Here is a 19803-nt window from a genome sequence, read left to right as displayed (position 1 = left end):
TCCTTTTTAAAGTTTTTTATTTATTACAATTGATTCACTTTGCATACCAGCTGTAGCCCCCTCTCTCGTCCCCTCCCAACCCCACCCACTTTCCCTCTTCTCCTCCCATGCTCCTCCCCCAGTGATTATATTCTTAAAATTATTTTTGTTAACTCTTACTTTCTTTTTTTAAAAAATTGGAATTGGGTAGATTTTTTTTTCATTTTTGGAGTTGTGTATTCAATAAATTCAATAAATAGATAAGCAGTGATATACCAAACACTGGCATTATAAAGATTTTTTAAAGTAAATGTATGTTTAGAATAAAATTCTGTTACGAAAACCAGAATTGGATTCTAATAAAACAAGGCACAATGTTTAAGGCAAAATTTATGAAGAAGGTATATAAAGTTAATATATAATCATATTTTTAAATGTCCTTTGGGGGAGGAGGCACAAGAATTTAAATAGCTTAAACATTCTTTTAAAAACATTAGCCATTATAAAGTAACATACATTTGATACAATAGGACTATCTCTTTGACAGAAACAAACTCTACTGGGTAATTATATTTGAGTTACATTTTAATTATGTATATACTTATACAGCTGTTTCTAATGCACAAGACTTTAAGGACAGGAAATTAAGACGTCAGAGCATACATAATTTGACCAAAGTAAAGGTAACATCTTTTCAGCATCTTTTGATGGTACATGAAACCCCTAGTGTTAGGAAAAGCTAAGACTGGTTATTTAAAAAGCTTTCCCATTATGTTTTCGATTCGCACAAACACAAAGTGGACTCAGAATGCAACAAACCTTAACACAAGTCACCAGTTTTCCTCTAGGTTGAAAGTGGGTGTTTTAATATGTAAAGCTTCCATTCCTCTTATATTTTTTATGATCTATATTTACTAAGGATTGAATTAAGAAGCATTCCACTGACTCACAAAGTTAGAAGGTGAACTTTACGGGTGCTGCTGGTCTTTTCCTTAGCATCAGTCAGCCTCAATGATTGATACAATGTTCAGGTTTGTATGTATGTACTGATTGAAGTAGTGGCTTATTGAAGATATTTGCATACCGAAAACTATCTGCATTCACCAGAACATACTTTATTTTTTTGGCCATGAATAAATTGAATAAAATTGTGTCTTTCAAAACTCCAGCATTGGAGCCATAACCAAGTTGGTGCTGTGTACAGGGATGGTTAAGAGAGCCACTGTTCACAGTTTACATAGTCAGCACTGGTGTTCCTGAGAACAGTGTTAAACCGCTAGTCACTTTCTAGATTTTTTTAAGTTCAGAAATAATTAATATATTTTTCTCTGAATCTGTAGTACTGAAAGTTTTGCTTTGTTTATATTTCTTTTAAAGTCTTTCAGTAGAATTTAAACTTTCTTTTATGTAAGTCACACAGTTTTCACATTAGTGTGATTCTTAAGTATGTTAGTATAAATTGACAAAAGATAATTTAATAAAAACTTAAAGATTAGATTATGCCAAAGGGAAACAGTGAGAAATCCCAGTTGCTTGGCAACTACAGTCACCCAAATGGCCTATTTTATTCTTAGATAGCCTTGATTTTTTTCTCAACACTTTTTTTATTCTAAACTCTACACCAAACATACATAAAAATGGGAAGTGCCTGTTTACATATATTTAAAAGTGCTTTTTTTTTGAAAGCCAAGGAATCCATTGTATTCACATTTCTTCCTTTTTTTCCCCTTTGTGTTCCGTTTTTGTTTTTTGAGAACAAAGATATTCCAAAACAGGTATGTGACTCTCAGCTGTGGACATAGTTGTCAAAGGGTCAAGTCCATATGAAGTATGATTTAGAGAACTATAATTACTAAATACAGTTGTTTTGTGAGGCACAAAATTTGAAAACTTCTTACTTTGGAGTTTTTCTTGTTAGGTAGTTTATGAATCTGCAGAAATGACTTTGTAAGGACCTTTAAAATGTTCTCTTTAGTAAGATTAATACTAAAAACCAGAATATTTATGCTAGTATCCATGTTCTTGACTTTGGAGCTGTATTCTTCACATCACACAGGTAATTGGTGTTTTATTTATAAACATAGGACTCACTATAATACCCAAGTTAGGTTGACCTCCATTTGTAGCCCAGGCTATCCTTCTACTCCTTACCTCCCTTATCATCTCTAAATGCTGGATGATCTCTGAGCGCATTTAAGTTTTATAAAAACTACATCTTTCCACTCTGTAAGTTTAGAAAGTCCTTGTGCTTGTTTGATTATACTGCTTTTTTAAATTAATAGTATAATCATTCTAGAATTGTTGCCTTAATGTCTAAAAATCATTTCTCACAGTAGTAATTTTATTGCATCATAATCAAGTCATCAGATGCATTTTCAGCTTCAAACACTTTTTGTTTGTTTTGCTTACATGTTTTTGCTTAGTTAAAAATTGCTAAGAACTTGGTGTGATAATAGTGCATATTTATAATCCTACCACTCAAGCTGAGGCAATAGAATTTTAGTTTAGAATTGTCCTGCCTCAATACAAAAGAAAAACTCAGAATCTTGTAAAATGTATTTATTATATTTTTCAGGTTTCTCCTCCCTTGGATTTTTATTTTCAAAAGCTTTTTATTTTCTATCCTTACTTTTCCCCCTTCTTTCCTCCCTCTCTTTATTTGCCCCTGCTTCTCTTTCCCTCTCCATCTCTTGAACTTTTCATCTTCCCATCCCATCTCTCTCACTGCTGGGATTACAGGTGTGCACCACTACACCCAACCTTAAAATCATATCTTCAAATAAAAAAAAAATAATCCTATCTTCACTGTCTTGCCAGTTATTTAGAAAGCTTGAATCAATGGTATGTGAACACCGGTGCAGACTGTATCAAATGCTCTGTAGTGATTAGGGCAGTACGCACTATTAAGTCTTGTATTTTTTCTACGAAAGAGAAAAAGTGAAGAAAGAAGAACAATAGCAGTACAAATAGCAGGAGCAACTACTTAAATGGAATTAAAATTAATTGAATGATTATTGACATCATGAAGTAAACAAGTAAAATCAAATTTCTTTTTATTTGCATATGCTTTTGATATTTAGTCATTTTAATGTGAGAGGAATGCTCACTATAATAATGTCTTTGCCTAGATACTCCAGAGCTATAAAATCCAATATAGAAGTAGTACCTGTATTTTGGTACTAAATTGTAAAAATCAGCTCCCTGATATGACGGTCTGATAGCAGTCATATTGAAATTCCTTTTGGTTTTTCAAGACAGGTTTTCTCTGTGTAGCCCTGGCTGTTCTGGAACTCAACTCTGTAGACGGAGCTGGTCTCGAACTCAGAAATCTGCCTTTCTGTCTCCCAAGTGCTGTGATTAAAGGCTTGAGCCACCACTCCCTGGCTGGCTGTCATATTGAACAGGTTAAAATCTAGACTTTACCATAGGAATATGTTGGCTGTAAGACAGTACTGACTAATATCTTTCACCCCTTAATTTATGAAGTGTGTAGAATAGTTCACACAGTGATCTTATATTTGTCTGTTAATTCTAATCCTGTGTTTTAAATGATAACTCCCCATGTCATACACACCAATTAAAGATTTAAGTGGAAGTGTGAGTTGGTTTTCAAACCTGTAAAAGCAGCACCATTCTAATTTTCTAATAAAATCTTACTACTGAGAAGCTCAGAGTGAAGTAAATGAGATAGATTGTCATAGTTAAAGCAAAACTGGTAGTCTAGAACCCCACACTGTTGACTATAAGGGAGTGGTTTTGAGAAGTAATGGTACAAACAAAATGTTTGGTTAATTTACATATTGTTTTTAAAGGTGCTATTGCTTTAGGAACTCAACATAGGGGTTTTTGTATTATGATACATAAAAAAATCTGTATTGGCATAAAACCACTATTAAAATGTTTATAGATTAGTATCTTTAAAAGGATCCTGTTCACTTGAGCATGTGGATAACACTCAAACTGATACAGAGATTAATGTGGCCTATGCATAAATGCAAATTTGTGAAATATTTTGTATATTAAAAAAAGATTTTTCTTAGCTGGCCATGTTGGCATGCATCTTTAATCCTAGCACTCAGGAGGCAAAGGCAGGTACAGTCTGATTTTCACAGTGAATTCCAGGACAGCCAGGACTCTGTTACACAGGGACACCCTTTCTCAGGGGGAAATTTTTTTTCTCTAGTTAGTAAGGGCCATGTTAAGTGCTTAAAATATAAAAAGAGCATATACATAACTGAGCATAGTGTGCCTTTTCTAACACTTGGGAGGCAAAGACAAGGGGATCTCTGAATTCGTGGCTAGCCTGCTTACACAGTGAGTTCTGGGACAGCCAGAACTACATAGTGAGACCCTGTCTCAAAACAAAAAGAAGAATAAAACAAAGGGATAAGAACAAATACACGTGTAAAAACTGAATTTGTTGAATTAATCATATAGAAAATAAAAGGGTCCCAGGTTTGAGAAAGGCACTTATTTTTAATAAAGTTCATTGTAGCAAAGTACTAAGAATACAAATGTTTTACATTGTAAAATTGGAAACAAAAATTAAAAATCACAGTTATTTAAAATAACAATTATATGATTAAAATATGGAAATGAAAGCAATATTAAATTTGTAGACATTTTTGATACACAGTTTTCAGATCATCACCACTGTTAAGAAATGCTAAGAGTGACTAAGAAATTATGAATGGCTAAGCATGGAGGGACATTCTGTAATTTCAGCACATAGAAGGGTAGTTTGAGGCCAGCTGTGGCTACATGATAGAAGTTTTTCCCATGTGGTATAGAGGTGGGGGCCACAAGACCTCAACCTGCAAAAAGAACTACAGGACTAAGGAATGATGAGAAGTAGAGAAATTGTCTTCCCCAGTGAAAAGTACAACAATTTTTTAAAAATCTAATACAAAAGGTTAGCCCTAAAATACACACAGACACACACAACATATATCTGTACACACAGGTATCTGGACACACATACAATTAATGTTACACAGACCAAGCAGGTTGTGCTTACTCTCCTTTCACTTCCTTTTTAGGAATAAATATTGTAAGTTTTGAGAATATTAGAAATGTAGCTAGCAAAAATGTGCCAGTGAATAGTTTCAATTTTCAAGCCTTTTGAGATCATTTGACCAACCCATTCTTCATTATTGACTGGATTTTTGTGTACGCTTACTACAAATGAGGACTTTTTTTTCTACAGAGTAGAATAAGGTAGTCAACACTGGCTTGGGTTGGTGGTGCAGGCCTATAGTTTTATTTACTCAGGAGGATCATGAGTTCAAGGTCGAGGCCACATTTTAAGAACAGCTTAAGTAACATAGTGTGACTTTATTTGGAAATGAAAAAGAACCCCCAGGAAGGCTCAGGTAGGCCTACCAGGTATACATGAGGTCTTGAGTTCAGTCCCTACCACTGGTCCCCAAAAAGAAAAAGAAAAAATTAATATTGGTATGTATCTACCATCTGTAGATCCCACTCATGTTTGCTAACTGTTCTAATAATACCTGCATATAGCAAAATGATACATTAGATTCATGTATGTGTTCTGTTTGGTTATGTCTTTTTAGTCATTTTAGACAAATTTTGCTTTTCTTTTAGTCTATGTCCTTAAAATTACTGAAAATGAAAGGCAGTTTATTCTCAAAGTGTTCCCAGCTTGTGTTGTTCGTATGTTTCCTTGTGTTTCAGTTCAGGATATGTACCTTTGATAAATATATCTAGAAGCGACACAATCATGTTCACCAGGCAGCTGTACTGTGGAGGAAGTACATTCTCATTTATCCGTTGGGGAGGGTGATAGTTTGGCTGGCTGTTTCTTAGACCCCCATTTTAAAATCCAATGCTAAAGCTACTTCTATAGAATGGTGTAATACCTGTATATACCATAAGCACACATTGTTGTATATACTTTAAATCCCTTTTAGATTACTTTTTTAAATGTATTTGTTTATTTTTATTTTATGTACATTGGGGTTTTTTTGGCTGCATGTATGTCTGTGTGGTGTGTTGGATTCCCTAAAACAGTTACAGACCGTGAGCTGCCATGTGGGTGCTGGGAATTGAACCCAAGTCCTACGGAAGAGCAGTCAGTGCGCTTATCTCCTGAACCATCTCTCCAGCCCATAGATGACTTATAATGCCTAATGGCAGTGTGAGTGCTGTGCAAATAGTTGCTGCCCTGCCGGGTGTGGCGGCACACCCTTGTAACTTCCGGCACTCAGGGAGGAGGGCGACAGGTTCCAGGCCAGCCTTCGCTCCATAGTAGTCAGACTTAGTCTCAACAAAACCCCCAAAGTTGTTATAGTCTTTTGTTTAAGGAATAATGTCAAGGAAAAGGGGTGTTTGCATGTTCAGTATAGATCAGTGGCTCTCAACCTTCCTCAATGCTGCAACCCCTTACAGTTCCTCACTATTATGATGACCCCAACGATAAACTTATTTTCATTGCTGTTTTATAACTGTAATTTTGTTAGATAGTTATGAACTTTAATGTAAATATCTGACAGCCACATGTTCTTAGTCCCTTGTGAAAGGGTTGCTAACTCCAAAGGGGTCACAGCCCACAGGTTGGGAACCGCTAGCATAGACAGACATTTTTTCATCCATTTTTACATGTTGTGCTTGAACATATAGAGGGCTCATCTTTACATAAAAGAGAGAAGAAACAATATCTCATGCACAGAATTTTGGATTTATCTTAAATGCTGTTATTTACTAGCTGTCAGTTGTTAGCACTATGGAGTTAGAGATTTCTGTTTATTTCATGGATTACGTTTGATGTTCAAATTTCTCAGATTGGGCCAGTGGGAGCTCCTTCAAGTATCTTCTGTATCTTTTTGACATACAGCCTTTATCGCTTCAGTAATTTTTGCATTCTGAAAAATGTAACAAAAATACTACAAACCCAAAATTATCTCACAAAATTATTGGTATCTTCTGCTTTTCTTGCCATAGCTTTGAAGCAGCTGCCTTTTAAAAGATCTTGTTTCATTTCTGTGGAAATGTGTTAGAAGCTTGTTTGTACACTGATACCCCTTGCCAGGCTTAACTGGATGACAGGTTAGCCTGATCAGACTCTAGACACTTTATACTGGTTCATTGCTTGCCCACCCCACGGACCTCTCCCTCCTTCTCGGGCTGTCTTTACCACATTGGCTACCCTCAATAACTCCTTGGCCCAGACATTCTCAGCCAGATGTCCCACCCATCTCCTTCTGATTCTTCTCATGTTCTTCAGGGGACACACACACACCATAAATACCTTCTTCCTTGTTTGGGTCCAGATTTCCCTTTGCATGGAACTTGGCAGCAGCTTGTTGATGATGTTTTGTTGCAGGGAGGCCTGCTTATACCGATGGCCTGCTTTCCCCACTGACACACCAATCCCATTTACACTTACACCATCTAAAAGCTTTAGAATGGAATTGTTAAGTAATGATGCTGGTATTGGGAGATGGTGGTGCATGCCTTTAGTCTCAGCACTGAGGAGGCATAGGCAGGTGGTCTCTGAGTTTGAAGCCAACCTGGTCTATAGAGTGAGTTCCAGGACAGCCAGGGCTACACAGAGACACCCTGTCTCAATCCTCACCTCAGAAAGTAATAATGCTGGGACTAAAAGCATACACCACTGCTTCCAGCTTTTTCATGTAGGTTTTGAGGATTGAATTCAGGTCCTCATGCTTATACAACAAGCACTTTATTGATTGAACCATCTGCTGAGTCTCATCTTTAAAAAAGAAGAAAAAGAAAAAAAAGAAACCAAGCAAACAGAAAATTTTGCTCTTAAACTCTACACACTTGAGATGTGTATCCAGATAAAGTATACAGGAGTTTGTATTATGTCATCTATGCCTGTGATCAAAAGTGCTCATTTTTCTTTCTTTCTTTCTTTTTTGTTTGTTTGCTTGCCTGGTTTTCTAGAGAGCCCAAGCTGCACTGCAGGCTGTCAGTGCAGTCCAGTCAGGAAACCTCTCCCTTCCAGGAGCTACTTCTAATGAAGGCGCAGTGCTACCTGGGCAGAGCCCTGTACTCCGCATAATTATTGAGAACCTGTTTTACCCTGTCACCCTGGAAGTTCTTCATCAGGTAAGGAGTAAGCTCTTCTGAAAGCACGATCAAACATGATCTCCTTGACTTTTGAGAGTTAATGTGGTTTTTAAGTCAGTGTGATGGCATACAACTTTCATAACAGCACTCAGGAGGCAGAGGCAGGTGGATCTCTGTGAATTCAAGGTTAGCCTGGTCTACACAGTGAGCTCCAGGATAGCAGGGCTGCATAGAGACACCCTGTCTCAAAATAAGGGGGAAAATCTGTTCTTTACTGATTTGGTTGATATTTTCTTTTTATTATTGTCATCTTCTAAAATAATAATAAGAAAGATTTACCATTCTGTTTCATAGAAGAAATGTTTTTGACAGCTGTCCTTTTCTAAATTTTGTTTGTATGTTTTGAGACCTATGTAGCCCTGTACTGGAACTCTGTCTGTAGACCAGGCTGGCCTCAAACACACGAAGATGTGCCTGCCTCTGCCTCCAAGTTCTGGGATTGAAGATGTGTTTTGTTAAACTTGGCTAACTTGAATTCTTGATTTCAAAAGATGCATAAGGGTGTCGAGGCTGGGGTGTAGATGAGTGGTAGAGTGTATGGTGTGAAGAACCTTCATGTGTAAGTCCTTAGTTCAGCTTCTAGTACCAGGTATTATGATAATGATGCCAAACACTGGAGGGAAAGTGGTGGGTGAGAAATTCTAAATTTAACCAGATTTAGAGGCACACAGTTCTAAGAAACTGAAACAGGATTGCTAGGAGTCCAAGTCTGGTCAAAGCAAAACCCCATGTAAAAAAAAAATAGTAATAAAGTAGTTTCATAATTTAGTCATTGTTCTGTTGCTATGAAGAGACACTGGCCAAAGCAACTATAATAATGTATAGTTGGTAGTTGCTTATGGCTTCAGGGGCTTAGTCCATTGTTATCATGGCACGGAACTGGCAGGAGGAGGGAGTGGTCCTAGAGAAGTAGCTGGCGGCTACATCCTGATCTACAAGCAGAGAGAGACTGGGAATGTTGTAGGCTTTTGAGACCTTGGAGCCCACCCCAGTTGACAGACATAATTTTCCCCACAAGTCCACACCTCCTAATCCTTCTAATCCTATGAATTCCACTCACTGGTGACTAAGCATTCAAATGTAGGAGCCAAGGGGGTCATCTTTTGAGTGCACTTAGGATTACAGGCAATTTTTGTTAATAGCTAAGCATGAAAAAAAATGACGAAAGTGTAGGATCTTTGATAAAGCCTAGGTAGTTGTAGTTTTTTCAAAAAGAAATATCACCACAAAATACAACTAATTTGTTTCTTTTGTCCCTCTTGTACATGAATATTTTCAGTTTAAAATTTTGAGGTAGGAGCCAGTGATGGCCCAGCAGGTAAGGGACTTGCCTCCAAGCCCAGTGACATGAGTTCAGTCCCTGGGACCTATATAGCAGAAGGAGAGATCTGACTCCCGAAAGTTTTGCTCTAACTTCCACTTTTGTACTGTGGAACACATGCATGTGTGCACATACACAAATATAAATAATTGGTTTATTTCTGAGATGCATAGTAAGCTTCACATATATACACAGATACATGATATGTATAATGTTAGTCCCTTGTAATCCAGTGTAATATTAGTAGTTCATTCATTAGTGCATCTAAACTGTCTTGCCAAAGATACCCCACTAAATCAGAGCTAGTAATACTTAAAATTTACAAATTAGAAGGTCACCTACTTACACAATTTTCTATTGTGTAAAAGGACACATTTTCTTTAATAAAGCTATATCTCCTAATCTTTCCCAAACAACAGTTTCACCGGCTTGGGGCCAGGTATTCAAACATGAGCCTTTGGGGGATAGTCTCATTAAACTCGCCACCATCATCTCCATGGCTGCTATAGGCTTGTGGCTGTATCATAATATAAAGTGCATTTCGTCCAGTTTCAGAAGTCCCCATAATCTTTCAGTCTCGTGTGGCTTAGGTGGGTCAGGCCTTATTTTATCCCAAGCGAGCAACTAAACATGGCACTGTCATCTGTGTGGTTCTAGCTTCAGCATCATGAATTATACACAAGTAAGGGGGTGTGGGGATATCCTGCAGTTAAGGAGAACCACTGAGGCCAGGCAGTTTGTGGTAGCTGCCTGCTTTTGGTAGAGCCTTGCTACTTTGAACCACAGTGTTTAAAAGTACAGATTTCAAAGTCTCTTCTAAGACTCAAGGAAGTCCCTAATTGTAATTCTTTATAAAATCAAAAGGCAAATTATATAGTGACATAGAATATTCATTACCATCCCAAAAGGTAGGAAAAGAGTCATAATGAGGAAATGCGGGACCAAAGACTGAAATTCGGCAGGGCAAATTCCAAATCATGTTGTTCTGTGTCCAGTGTCAAAAGGGCTGAGATGACTTCATCACTTCAGTTTTGCTGCCTGCAAGATACATCTCTTTCTTGGCTGGTTTCATTCTCAGTGTGCAGTTTTCTTTGGTAGATATCTCAGAGCTGTAGCATGTCTCATATCTTGGCATCTCCAGTGCAATCCAGGCCTCTTGCCTTTTCAGGGCCTTCACTCAAGGACCTGCCACACATAGCCTGGCTTCAATGGTTCTCCTAAACTCTGGAAGATTACACAATCTCCTTACTCTCTGTCCTTTATTTTTTTCTTTCTTTTTTACTTTCTTTCTTTTCTTCTTCAAGCAAAAATTCCTAATGCCTTTTCTTTTTCTAACTTGGAAGGCTAGTTGGATATTTCCCCTGAGATCACCTTCTCTTTATTTCATTTCAGGTCTGGCCTCTCCTTAATCATATCTCTTTCAGCACAATCCTTGGCTTCTTTCCTGCGGCTCCTTTTCTCTTTAAACTATGCATTTTGCATTTCTTTTTGCGTCACTCTTATTCATTGTAGATCTGTGTAAGTGTGATTACTAATAACCACGTGACAGAGTCAATACAGTCTGTCTTGAAATTTCCTCTACTAAAGAAATTAGTCTATTTCTTTTACATTTAGTTGCAGATAAATTCTTAGGACAAAGGCAGAAAGCAGGTATGGCAAAACTATCACAAAAAAGGTCTCTAGCCAAGTTGCTAATAGTATTGTTCCCTCTCAGAAATACCTTAAGCCAGGCCTGCCCAGTTATCGTAGCTTTTAGCACTCCTGTCTTCCAGACTTCTAGGATGGCCTGTTCAGTTCTGTTTACAGTATCCAGTCAACTTTTCTAATTCAAAATCTCAAAGTCTTCCACATTTCTCAAAAAAGCCAGCATGGTCAGCTTTATCACTGCAATAGTCCACATCCTGATACCAATTTCTCGGGGGCAAGTATTCAAACATTTGAGCCTGTTGAGGGCATGTTCATTCAAACCACCACACATGCCTTTGGATTTATATGACTAAGTGAAGAGTTGTAGGGTGTGTGTGTGTGTGTGTGTGTGTGTGTGTGTGTGTGCAAAAATTGAAATGTATTTTATCTGAACTCAAAAATTGTAAATAATCCAGGGCCCTTAGACTACTTGCCCCATCACCATCATCATCATCATATTTAATGACAGGACTTAGACTCATTTCCCAGTGTGTTCTTTGATATGCATTTAAATACTAAATATACCAGTTAGTAGGACTGCTATGTTCCTTTCAGTAATTATTTGAGTGCCAGATTCAAAATAAGTGCACCTGTGAAACATTTCCTAGCTGCTTTAACAGTGATGTTTGTCGCCACCCTTGTCTTTTCCTAAGAGTGGTTCAGTATGCTTAAGTCATTGGTAGCATTGTTCTGTTAAATGGTTTTCTGTTTATTGCACAAAGTAGCACTGAACAGTCAAAAAGCATTGGGTACTTGAGTTATAGCTGATCTTTATTCTGTTTTTTCACAAAGGTAATGACCTCTGTGATCTGTCAGCAGAGTGTTTGCATTTCTTTCTGTAATGCTATGGTAATTTATGTTCTTACAAAAGATAGTGGGTTTTTTTAAAAACATTTTTTAAAGATTTATTTATTATTTATACAGTATTCTGTCTGCATGTGTGCCTGCAGGCCAGAAGAGGGCACAAGTTCTCATTATATACGGCTATGAGCCACCATGTGGTTGCTGGGAATTGAACTCAGGACCTTCCTTGGAAAGAGCAAGCAGTGCTCCTAACCTCTGAGCCTTCTTTCCAGCCCCATAAAAGATAGTTTTAAACCTGTGGCTCAGCACTGCTACCACCCAGCAGGTACATTTAGTGTCATGAGGTTATGCCTGACAGTCTGGTTATCATTTCACCCAAACAGACTTTCTTTTTCATATGGACGTTCCTAGAGACCTGGATGAGCAGGACTATTCATTGTCAGTACCCGTCAGTTGGATTCATACTCTCAGTTTTTAGTTACAGGAGTCATTGTTGAGTTTTTCTTTCCAGTGCATTTGGGGAAAATAAATACTTTCCAAAGCCCCTTAGGCTCTTCCTTTCTTCCATCTTCCCTCCCTTTTTCTCTCCCTCCCTCCTTCCTTCCTTCTTTCCTTCCTTCTGTTTTTGGTTGGTTAGTTTTTTGAGACAAGGTTTCTCTATGCAATTCTGGCTGTCCTGGAACTGGCTCTGTAGACCAGGCTGGCCTTGAACTCAGAGCTCTCTCTGCCTCCACCTCTGCCCCTTTTCTTATCGTCAGTACCTCACATTGTTCTTTTAACACCTTCACTTTTCTGGCACCCTGTCTATCTTTGTGTACTCTGCCTTCTAGTTTAATCCTATTTTACTTAGCTTTTTGTTTCTTGGGTTTGGGATACTTCGTAATCTACAAAGTCAGGCTGATTGTTGTCTCAAGTGTTTTCTCCTTAGTCTTTCTTTACTTAAAGTCCTCTCCCTCAATACTGTATCTCATTCACTCTCTGTCTTAGTCATTGTTCTACTGCTGTCAAGAGACAGCAGTACCAAGGCAACACTTATAAAAGAAAAAGCATTTAATTGGGGGCTTGCTTACAGTTTCAGAAGTTTAGCCCATTATTATTATGACGTTCTGGGGAAAAAAAAAAAAACTAAAGCAGAAGAGGTTGGAAACTAGAGATCTGTTAGGAATAGGCCTTTATACTCTTGTTTGTTCCTTGCTTTATTTTATTATTTATTTTTTGAGACAGGTTGAGAGTGGCCTGAAATTCTCTTTGTAGACCACATTGGCCTCAGTCTTGAACCCACAAAGATCTGCCTGCCAAGAGGTGGGATTAAAGTCATGCATCTCCAGGCCTAGTTTTTTTTTTTCTCTTAACAGAAATTTCAGCAAGACTGACCGTAACCACCTTTCTACTCTCTCACTAGCAGTCCATTTAATCTCAGTCCCCTCTCTTCTCATATTTTTCTTATAATACTTTTACATAACCAAAAAATTATGGTATCCTTTGCCTATTTAGTGTTTCAGTAAAGCAGAAATTTTGTTGCTTTTTAACTTGCTAGTACTTAGGAAAGTGTCTTGTAATTATTGAAACATTAATATTTTAGACTGGGCTTAAAACATTTTGTACCAGAAATTTTAATAGAGAAAATTGTTTACATTTTATTAATTAATGGGTCTCATTGATGAGGTAAGAGGAACATGAATTTGAGGCCTGCCTGAACTGCATAACAAAAAAACAAAACAAAAAAAAAAACTGTCTACAAACAAACAAAACTGCAAAAATCAAATGTTGTAATCTAAAAGTCAACATGTAATGTAATTGATGCCTCCACTCAGCACTAGATAGGTAGAGGCAGGAAGATAAGGAGTTTAAGGCCAGGCTAGCTTACATGGGGCCCTGCATTAAAAAAATCAAAACTAAAACCCAGAAAACCAAAATAAGATTCATAAACCAAGATTTATTTATACAAGTACATTACTTTAACATTTTTCCTTAGCTTTAATATGAACCTTCTTTTCCAGATATTTTCTAAATTTGGCACAGTCTTGAAGATTATCACCTTTACAAAGAACAATCAGTTTCAAGCCTTGCTTCAGTATGCTGACCCACTGAATGCACATTATGCCAAAATGGTAATTATTCTTTTCCTTTTCCATTATTAGTCAGTCGCTTTGGAGACATCTGAAGGAGCCATCACATCTCCCCTGCCCCAGTTTATCTTGTGCTTAATTAATTAAATGTGCCTTTTGATCATTGTAAACTATCATTTCATGTCTTCTTTCTTCTAAGCTGAAGCTTACTACTTTCCCGTTGGAAGCATCTTTTGTCTCACTTCTCAGATCTCTGAGGCTCATTGCTGTTTGTCATATTTAAAATCTATACTTACACATAGCATTCCTGGTGCATTCTGACTAATAAGTAGATGTTTGACCTCGTGGTTTCATTTGCTTGTTTTCAGTCAGCCAGAGATTGATTTCACTACTTTTACAACCACATCAGCTCTCATTCTTATTAACTCTGAATTGATAAAGACATTAAACCTTAAGAAATATAATGCTGTCAGTTTGTTTCTTTTGATTTTGTGTTAATGAGACAGACTGACACTCTTGGTCACATTAGACACATTAGCTTCCAAGAGAGCTGTCATTGCTGTCATTAACCTTAATTCTGCTTTGTATTGGTTTAGAGATAACAGACTATAAAGTTTGACATACTTTTGTTTTACATAGTGTGAGGAAGATAGCCTTTGTGTTTCCTGTCCCCTCCTCTAGCTGAATGTTTGTTTTGTGTTTATGTATCATACAGTTGTTGTGCTTTGTGACTCTTTATAAATTTTGTTATTTGTGAAAGTAGACAGTAGCCACAAGTAGCTCACCGGAACATTTCGTTCTTAGGAAGGGAAGGATTGCTGGTCTTTGGTCACAAGTGATTCCCTTTGTTTGTTACTCAAAAAAGCAAGTACAAAAGAAAAAAAAATTAGAGCATATAATATTTCATGTATTATGACGAACAGACTGTAGTGGTGTTTTTATCTCTATGTTATACTCATCAGAAGAAAGTATACTAAACTTAACATCTTTAAATGTTTACTGTGGGCACAAAAATAACCATAATAATAGTATTTCTATAATATTCTACAATAGTTTTCAAAGCTTTTGTGTTTTTTTTTTTCTCTCATCTGATCTGAGAGATAATCAAAGTAAGCCTAGCTCTTTGTCCTTTGCTTTCTGCTTAATGCTGGATTGCCACTGTCTCAGACAAGAGGCTACTCTAATTGTCAGTGTGGTCTTAACAAAACACCAGCCCCTTTCTCATCTGCTTTAGGCTCTGGATGGCCAGAATATCTATAATGCATGCTGCACTCTGCGTATTGACTTCTCCAAGCTCACCAGCCTTAATGTGAAATATAATAATGACAAAAGCAGAGATTTCACTCGCTTAGACCTTCCTACTGGTGATGGTCAGCCATCTCTTGAACCTCCTATGGCTGCTGCCTTTGGTGAGTACTTCCTTTTTCAGTCACAAAGCAACTTTTCTACAGTTACAAGTTTCACTTACTTATGTCAGTCTTTTTCTTTTTGGGCTCTTTTGAGATTTCTAAAGGAAAGCAGGAATCATGGAACAAATATGCCCATAAAATAAACCTTAATATAAGGTAGTTTTATTAGTTTACAAAATACATAAATAAACTGTAATTAATAAAAAATGTAAATAAAAAAAGAAAAAATACATAAAAGCCTGAATTATGTTCCAAATTAATTTTTCTAACATTAACATATTAATATTACCCAAAAGCTATTTATTTGCTTTAAATTAATTATTTTAATAGAAACTTTGATTTTAAATATGCAAATTTCTAAACAGAATTTTGGCATTAAGTACTCTTGAAAGTTATTTTTTCTTTTAAAGTAATGATAACTTCTAAATCAATGTTATAAATTAGATGTTTGTCTTTTATTCAAAGAGAATTGATTTTATTCTGTTTCACTTCTTTAGCAATATTTGTCTTAGGCTATGTGAATATTAATGTTTTAGATTAAACAAACACCTTGAAAACATTCACCTTCCAAATTATCTCTGCAAAAGTAGGGTTGAAGAGCTTCCCTCTTTTATTTAAAGTAAAGTAAACCTTTAGGATGTATGAATTGGAGGCCAGCCAGGTCTACATAGTGAGTTCTAAGACAGGATTCCAGTAGAAACCCTGTCTCAAACAACAACAAAAATCTTAATAGCCTTATGATTTATTTTCTTCTGCTAAGTGACACCTTAGAATATTGTTGATACCTATAGTCATCCTTAATCCATCCATTTTTCATTTGTTTGTTCTTTTATTATTATTATTATTATTTTTTTTTTTTGAGACAGAGTCTCTATTTAGCTCTGCCTCTTCTGGAACTCACTCACAGAGATCCATCTGCCTCTGCCTCCTGAGTGCTGGAATTAGTATGCGTCACCACGCCTGGCTAAAGTACTTGTTCTTAAGTCTCCAAAACTTTTCCTTAAACGTTTGTGTAATCTCTTAATAAAATGAAAATATGTAGGCTGCTTTCTAACGGACTACTTCCAACTGGAAATGTAACTCAGCTTTTGCTTGCACTTTTACTGATTTCTTGCTATTTCTGAAAAACTCCTTTCTCTTCATTTCTTGTGTAACTCCTGTTTGAAAGGCCTCTACTTATTTTGGAAGTATTCCATAAGATCCCAGGGATCGCTTTTTCTAATTTCTAAGGCTGTTGTCTTTCTTTTCCCATTAGAGGATATCTTTCCTCCTTTCCCTTTAGCCTGCTCATCTTAACTGTTTTGTGCCCCAAAGGCACAGTAAAGACTGGAGCTTTCATCTATCTGTAGGCACTCAATGGCTAATTCAACATAATTAAAGTTTGTATGTTGCTTATTATTCTACGTTTGCCCTGGTTTTTCCATTTGCATTTCCTGTTGGGTATGTTACGGTCACATCACACTTGATTCCTTCATCGGGACTGACTTGTGTTTATTGACACCGTCTTCAGGCTTCCTATAGAAAATGCTTGCTTGTCTCAAATGCACAAAGCACTGTGCTTCACAGTTACATACTGTCTAGCTCAAGCTTTCCCTTAACTCCCAGAGATACCTTCTTTAATCATCATAGTGAAGCCTCTAGCACTGCTCCATAGTCCACTTGCTTGGTTAGATGACAAGAGGACAGTCAGCATGTAAATCTGTAACTTTTACTTGAATCTCATAAACCTCTCAATGACAAGTATTTTATCTGATGCTTGTTTAAACAGAATCGCACTGCGTAGCCCAGGCTGGTCTTAAATTCCATGATCCTCCTGTTTCAATAATAGAATTAAAATCATATGCCACAGTGTCCAGCTTCATTGTTTCTTTTCATTAGTCCTGTATTCCTTCAGTATAATACAGCTTGTTATACAGGCATTTGATGGCTTTTCATATAGAAAAAAAAATGTTCTAGATAAATGCCAGACTCTTAGCCTAGTCCAGACTTGATGAACAGCTAAGCTATGCTCCTTATCCTTGAACCCAGTTGAAAAGGCTCAGCCTCTGGAGGTAACAGGGGCTTTATACTTTAGGGATTACCTACTGAACAGCTCTGTGATTCCATAATGGTCCAGCTCTACTTAGAATATATTTTCATACAGGCGTTTTATATTGTGTTGATGGGCATACTTGTAGCAAGCAATACATTTATTGTGGTGCCTCTTCTTCACAGGTGCGCCAGGTATAATCTCCTCTCCATATGCAGGGGCTGCTGGATTTGCCCCAGCCATTGGATTTCCTCAAGCTGCAGGTAAATCTTCTCAGGTTGAATTTGAAATGGTTCTTTAAATGAAATTCTCCTTTTTCTAGAAGCTTAGCAGCATTTGAACAATTTAAAATAAAGGCATTAGGTCTAACAACCGTGGAGTAATGTCTACGTGCAGCATCTTTATATTTACAAGCAGTTCTCTCGGGTTCCACTGTGCACTCCAGTAAGTCCACTGTGTGTTTTGAGTCCCTTAGTTAACTGTAGGTTAAGCTAGCCTGAGTCAGGTTTTTAGATGCAGTGTATCTGGAAGTGATAGGTTTCTTTTCCTTTGTTTAAGATCTTTTGTTTAGACACATGTAGATATTAAGGGTGATAAAAAAGAAATCAGTGAATGCTTGATAAGATTTGTAAGGCCAAGTAGAGCACACACTGTAGCTCTGCTTTTAGTTGTTACATAACTGACAGTAGCAAAAACTGCAGGGTTGGATTAGAGTAGCGAGGGAAGAGGATCATATAAAGGAAAGGGAATCGGAGCTAGTTGTGTTGGTCACACCTTTAGTTGTGTTGGTCACACCTGGGTGAAGCATTGAGGAGCTGACACTGCAGCATCTCTGCGTTGTAAGCCAGCCAGAGATGTAAAGTGAAAGCTACTCCCTCTCTCAAAAAAAAGGCATTCATTTGGAGAATGCATGGCCTTAAAATTCTTAGATTGTCAAGCAAAATAGGATAAATGTCAAGCTTATTGTAATTTAATTACATGTTGTATAGTAGACTAGACTAGCCAGATGAGTGTGAAAAAGAATGTTAAGCTGAAAGAATCAAATTGAAGCTGGCGATGTAACTTAATGGTAGAGTACTCAAGGCCCTGGTTTTATTCCCAGTAGAGTAAGATTAAAGAAAGGATTGGCTCCTTTTATGAAATCATTGGTTTCTATGTCCTTAAATACTTTTAAAGCAAAGATATATGTAGTGGGACTAATGAGAAAATACTGTTTTAAGTATAGTGTCAGTATATCAGCATTTTCAGTAGTCCAAGAATATCTAGGACAGTAAAAGTCTGAAATTTTGTTACAAAATAATGATAAGTTTATTGTTGATCATAATTTATACATAGCACTTTATAAGGTTAATAATATTTTTTCAATGTAATCTGTCATGCATTACTACCCAGCATACACGTTTGAGACTTATGTTGAAGGACTCTGTGTGTATATACCACCTTGATATATTTGAATATAAATGAATATTACATAAATTTGTGTTCAGTATGAAATTACATCCACTTGACATAAAGGTGCTACATAGAAAAGTGGATTGCATGTGTTAGGTCATCTGAAAAGCCTAACATTTTTATTTGGGGTAGGGGGCTGTTGAGACAGGGCTTCACTGTGTAGTCCTGGCTGTCCTGGAACTCACTCTGTGGACCAGGCTGGCATCAAACTCACAGAGATCCTCCTGCCTCTGCCTCCTGAGTGCTGGGATTACAGGTGTGTGCCACTACCGACTGCCTTCCTAACTGGTTTTTAAGGCTAGTGAGTCCAGTTACTCTGCAGAGCACAGTATGAATGGCATCAATTAAGGGTGATGTCAACAAATAAATTATTGGATAGACTCTATGAGGAGAAGAAGCTGGCTTGGGTAGCCTTTATGATAATCTGGACACATTTTTTCAATGTTCACTTAATTGGCTGAAGTTGTAGTCTATGAAATGTTATTGTCCAGATAATTAGAACATAAGAAATAATTTTGTTGTCTTTAAAAGGTCTGTCTGTCCCAGCTGTTCCTGGAGCCCTTGGTCCTCTCACACTCACCTCCTCTGCTGTCGGCGGAAGGATGACCATTCCTGGGGCAAGTGGCATACCAGGGAATTCTGTTCTGCTTGTCACCAACCTCAACCCTGATGTGAGTTAAAAAACTGTCTAAGTCAGGAAATGAGATGCGTTCTTACATATAGTCTAGGTTTGTGTTATAATGGTTAAGTTTGTTTTAAGGAATTTAAGTTAAAATTATTAACGGATATATAGAAGCATAAACAGTGCTTTAACACAATAAACTGTCTTTATTACATTCTAAATAAACTTGTTTTAAAATTGTGCTATATCTTATGTTATCTTTTTCAGTTTATCACACCACATGGGCTTTTCATCCTATTTGGTAAGTATTTTAAATGTTA

At 37.0% G+C, this 19803-nt stretch overlaps 1 protein-coding gene across 5 annotated transcripts in view; it reads left to right on the top strand.

Annotated features, from left to right (window-relative positions):
* Positions 1-19803, top strand: part of Ptbp3 (polypyrimidine tract binding protein 3) — a 79856-nt gene that overhangs the window by 45010 nt on the left and 15043 nt on the right. For all 5 annotated transcript variants that reach the window (XM_060381144.1, XM_060381143.1, XM_060381141.1 and 2 more), the window contains 6 exons: positions 7906-8070; positions 13903-14013; positions 15206-15380; positions 17595-17672; positions 19393-19532; positions 19751-19784. In XM_060381144.1, coding sequence (XP_060237127.1) covers positions 7906-8070; positions 13903-14013; positions 15206-15380; positions 17595-17672; positions 19393-19532; positions 19751-19784 — 703 coding nt within the window. The remainder of the gene's footprint in view (positions 1-7905; positions 8071-13902; positions 14014-15205; positions 15381-17594; positions 17673-19392; positions 19533-19750; positions 19785-19803) is intronic.

This window comes from Meriones unguiculatus, chromosome 3 (assembly GCF_030254825.1).
Source record: "Meriones unguiculatus strain TT.TT164.6M chromosome 3, Bangor_MerUng_6.1, whole genome shotgun sequence".
NCBI classification, from domain to species: domain Eukaryota; kingdom Metazoa; phylum Chordata; class Mammalia; order Rodentia; family Muridae; genus Meriones; species Meriones unguiculatus.
Note: the sequence above shows the minus strand (reverse complement) of the source record. Positions and strands in the feature narration are given on the sequence as shown.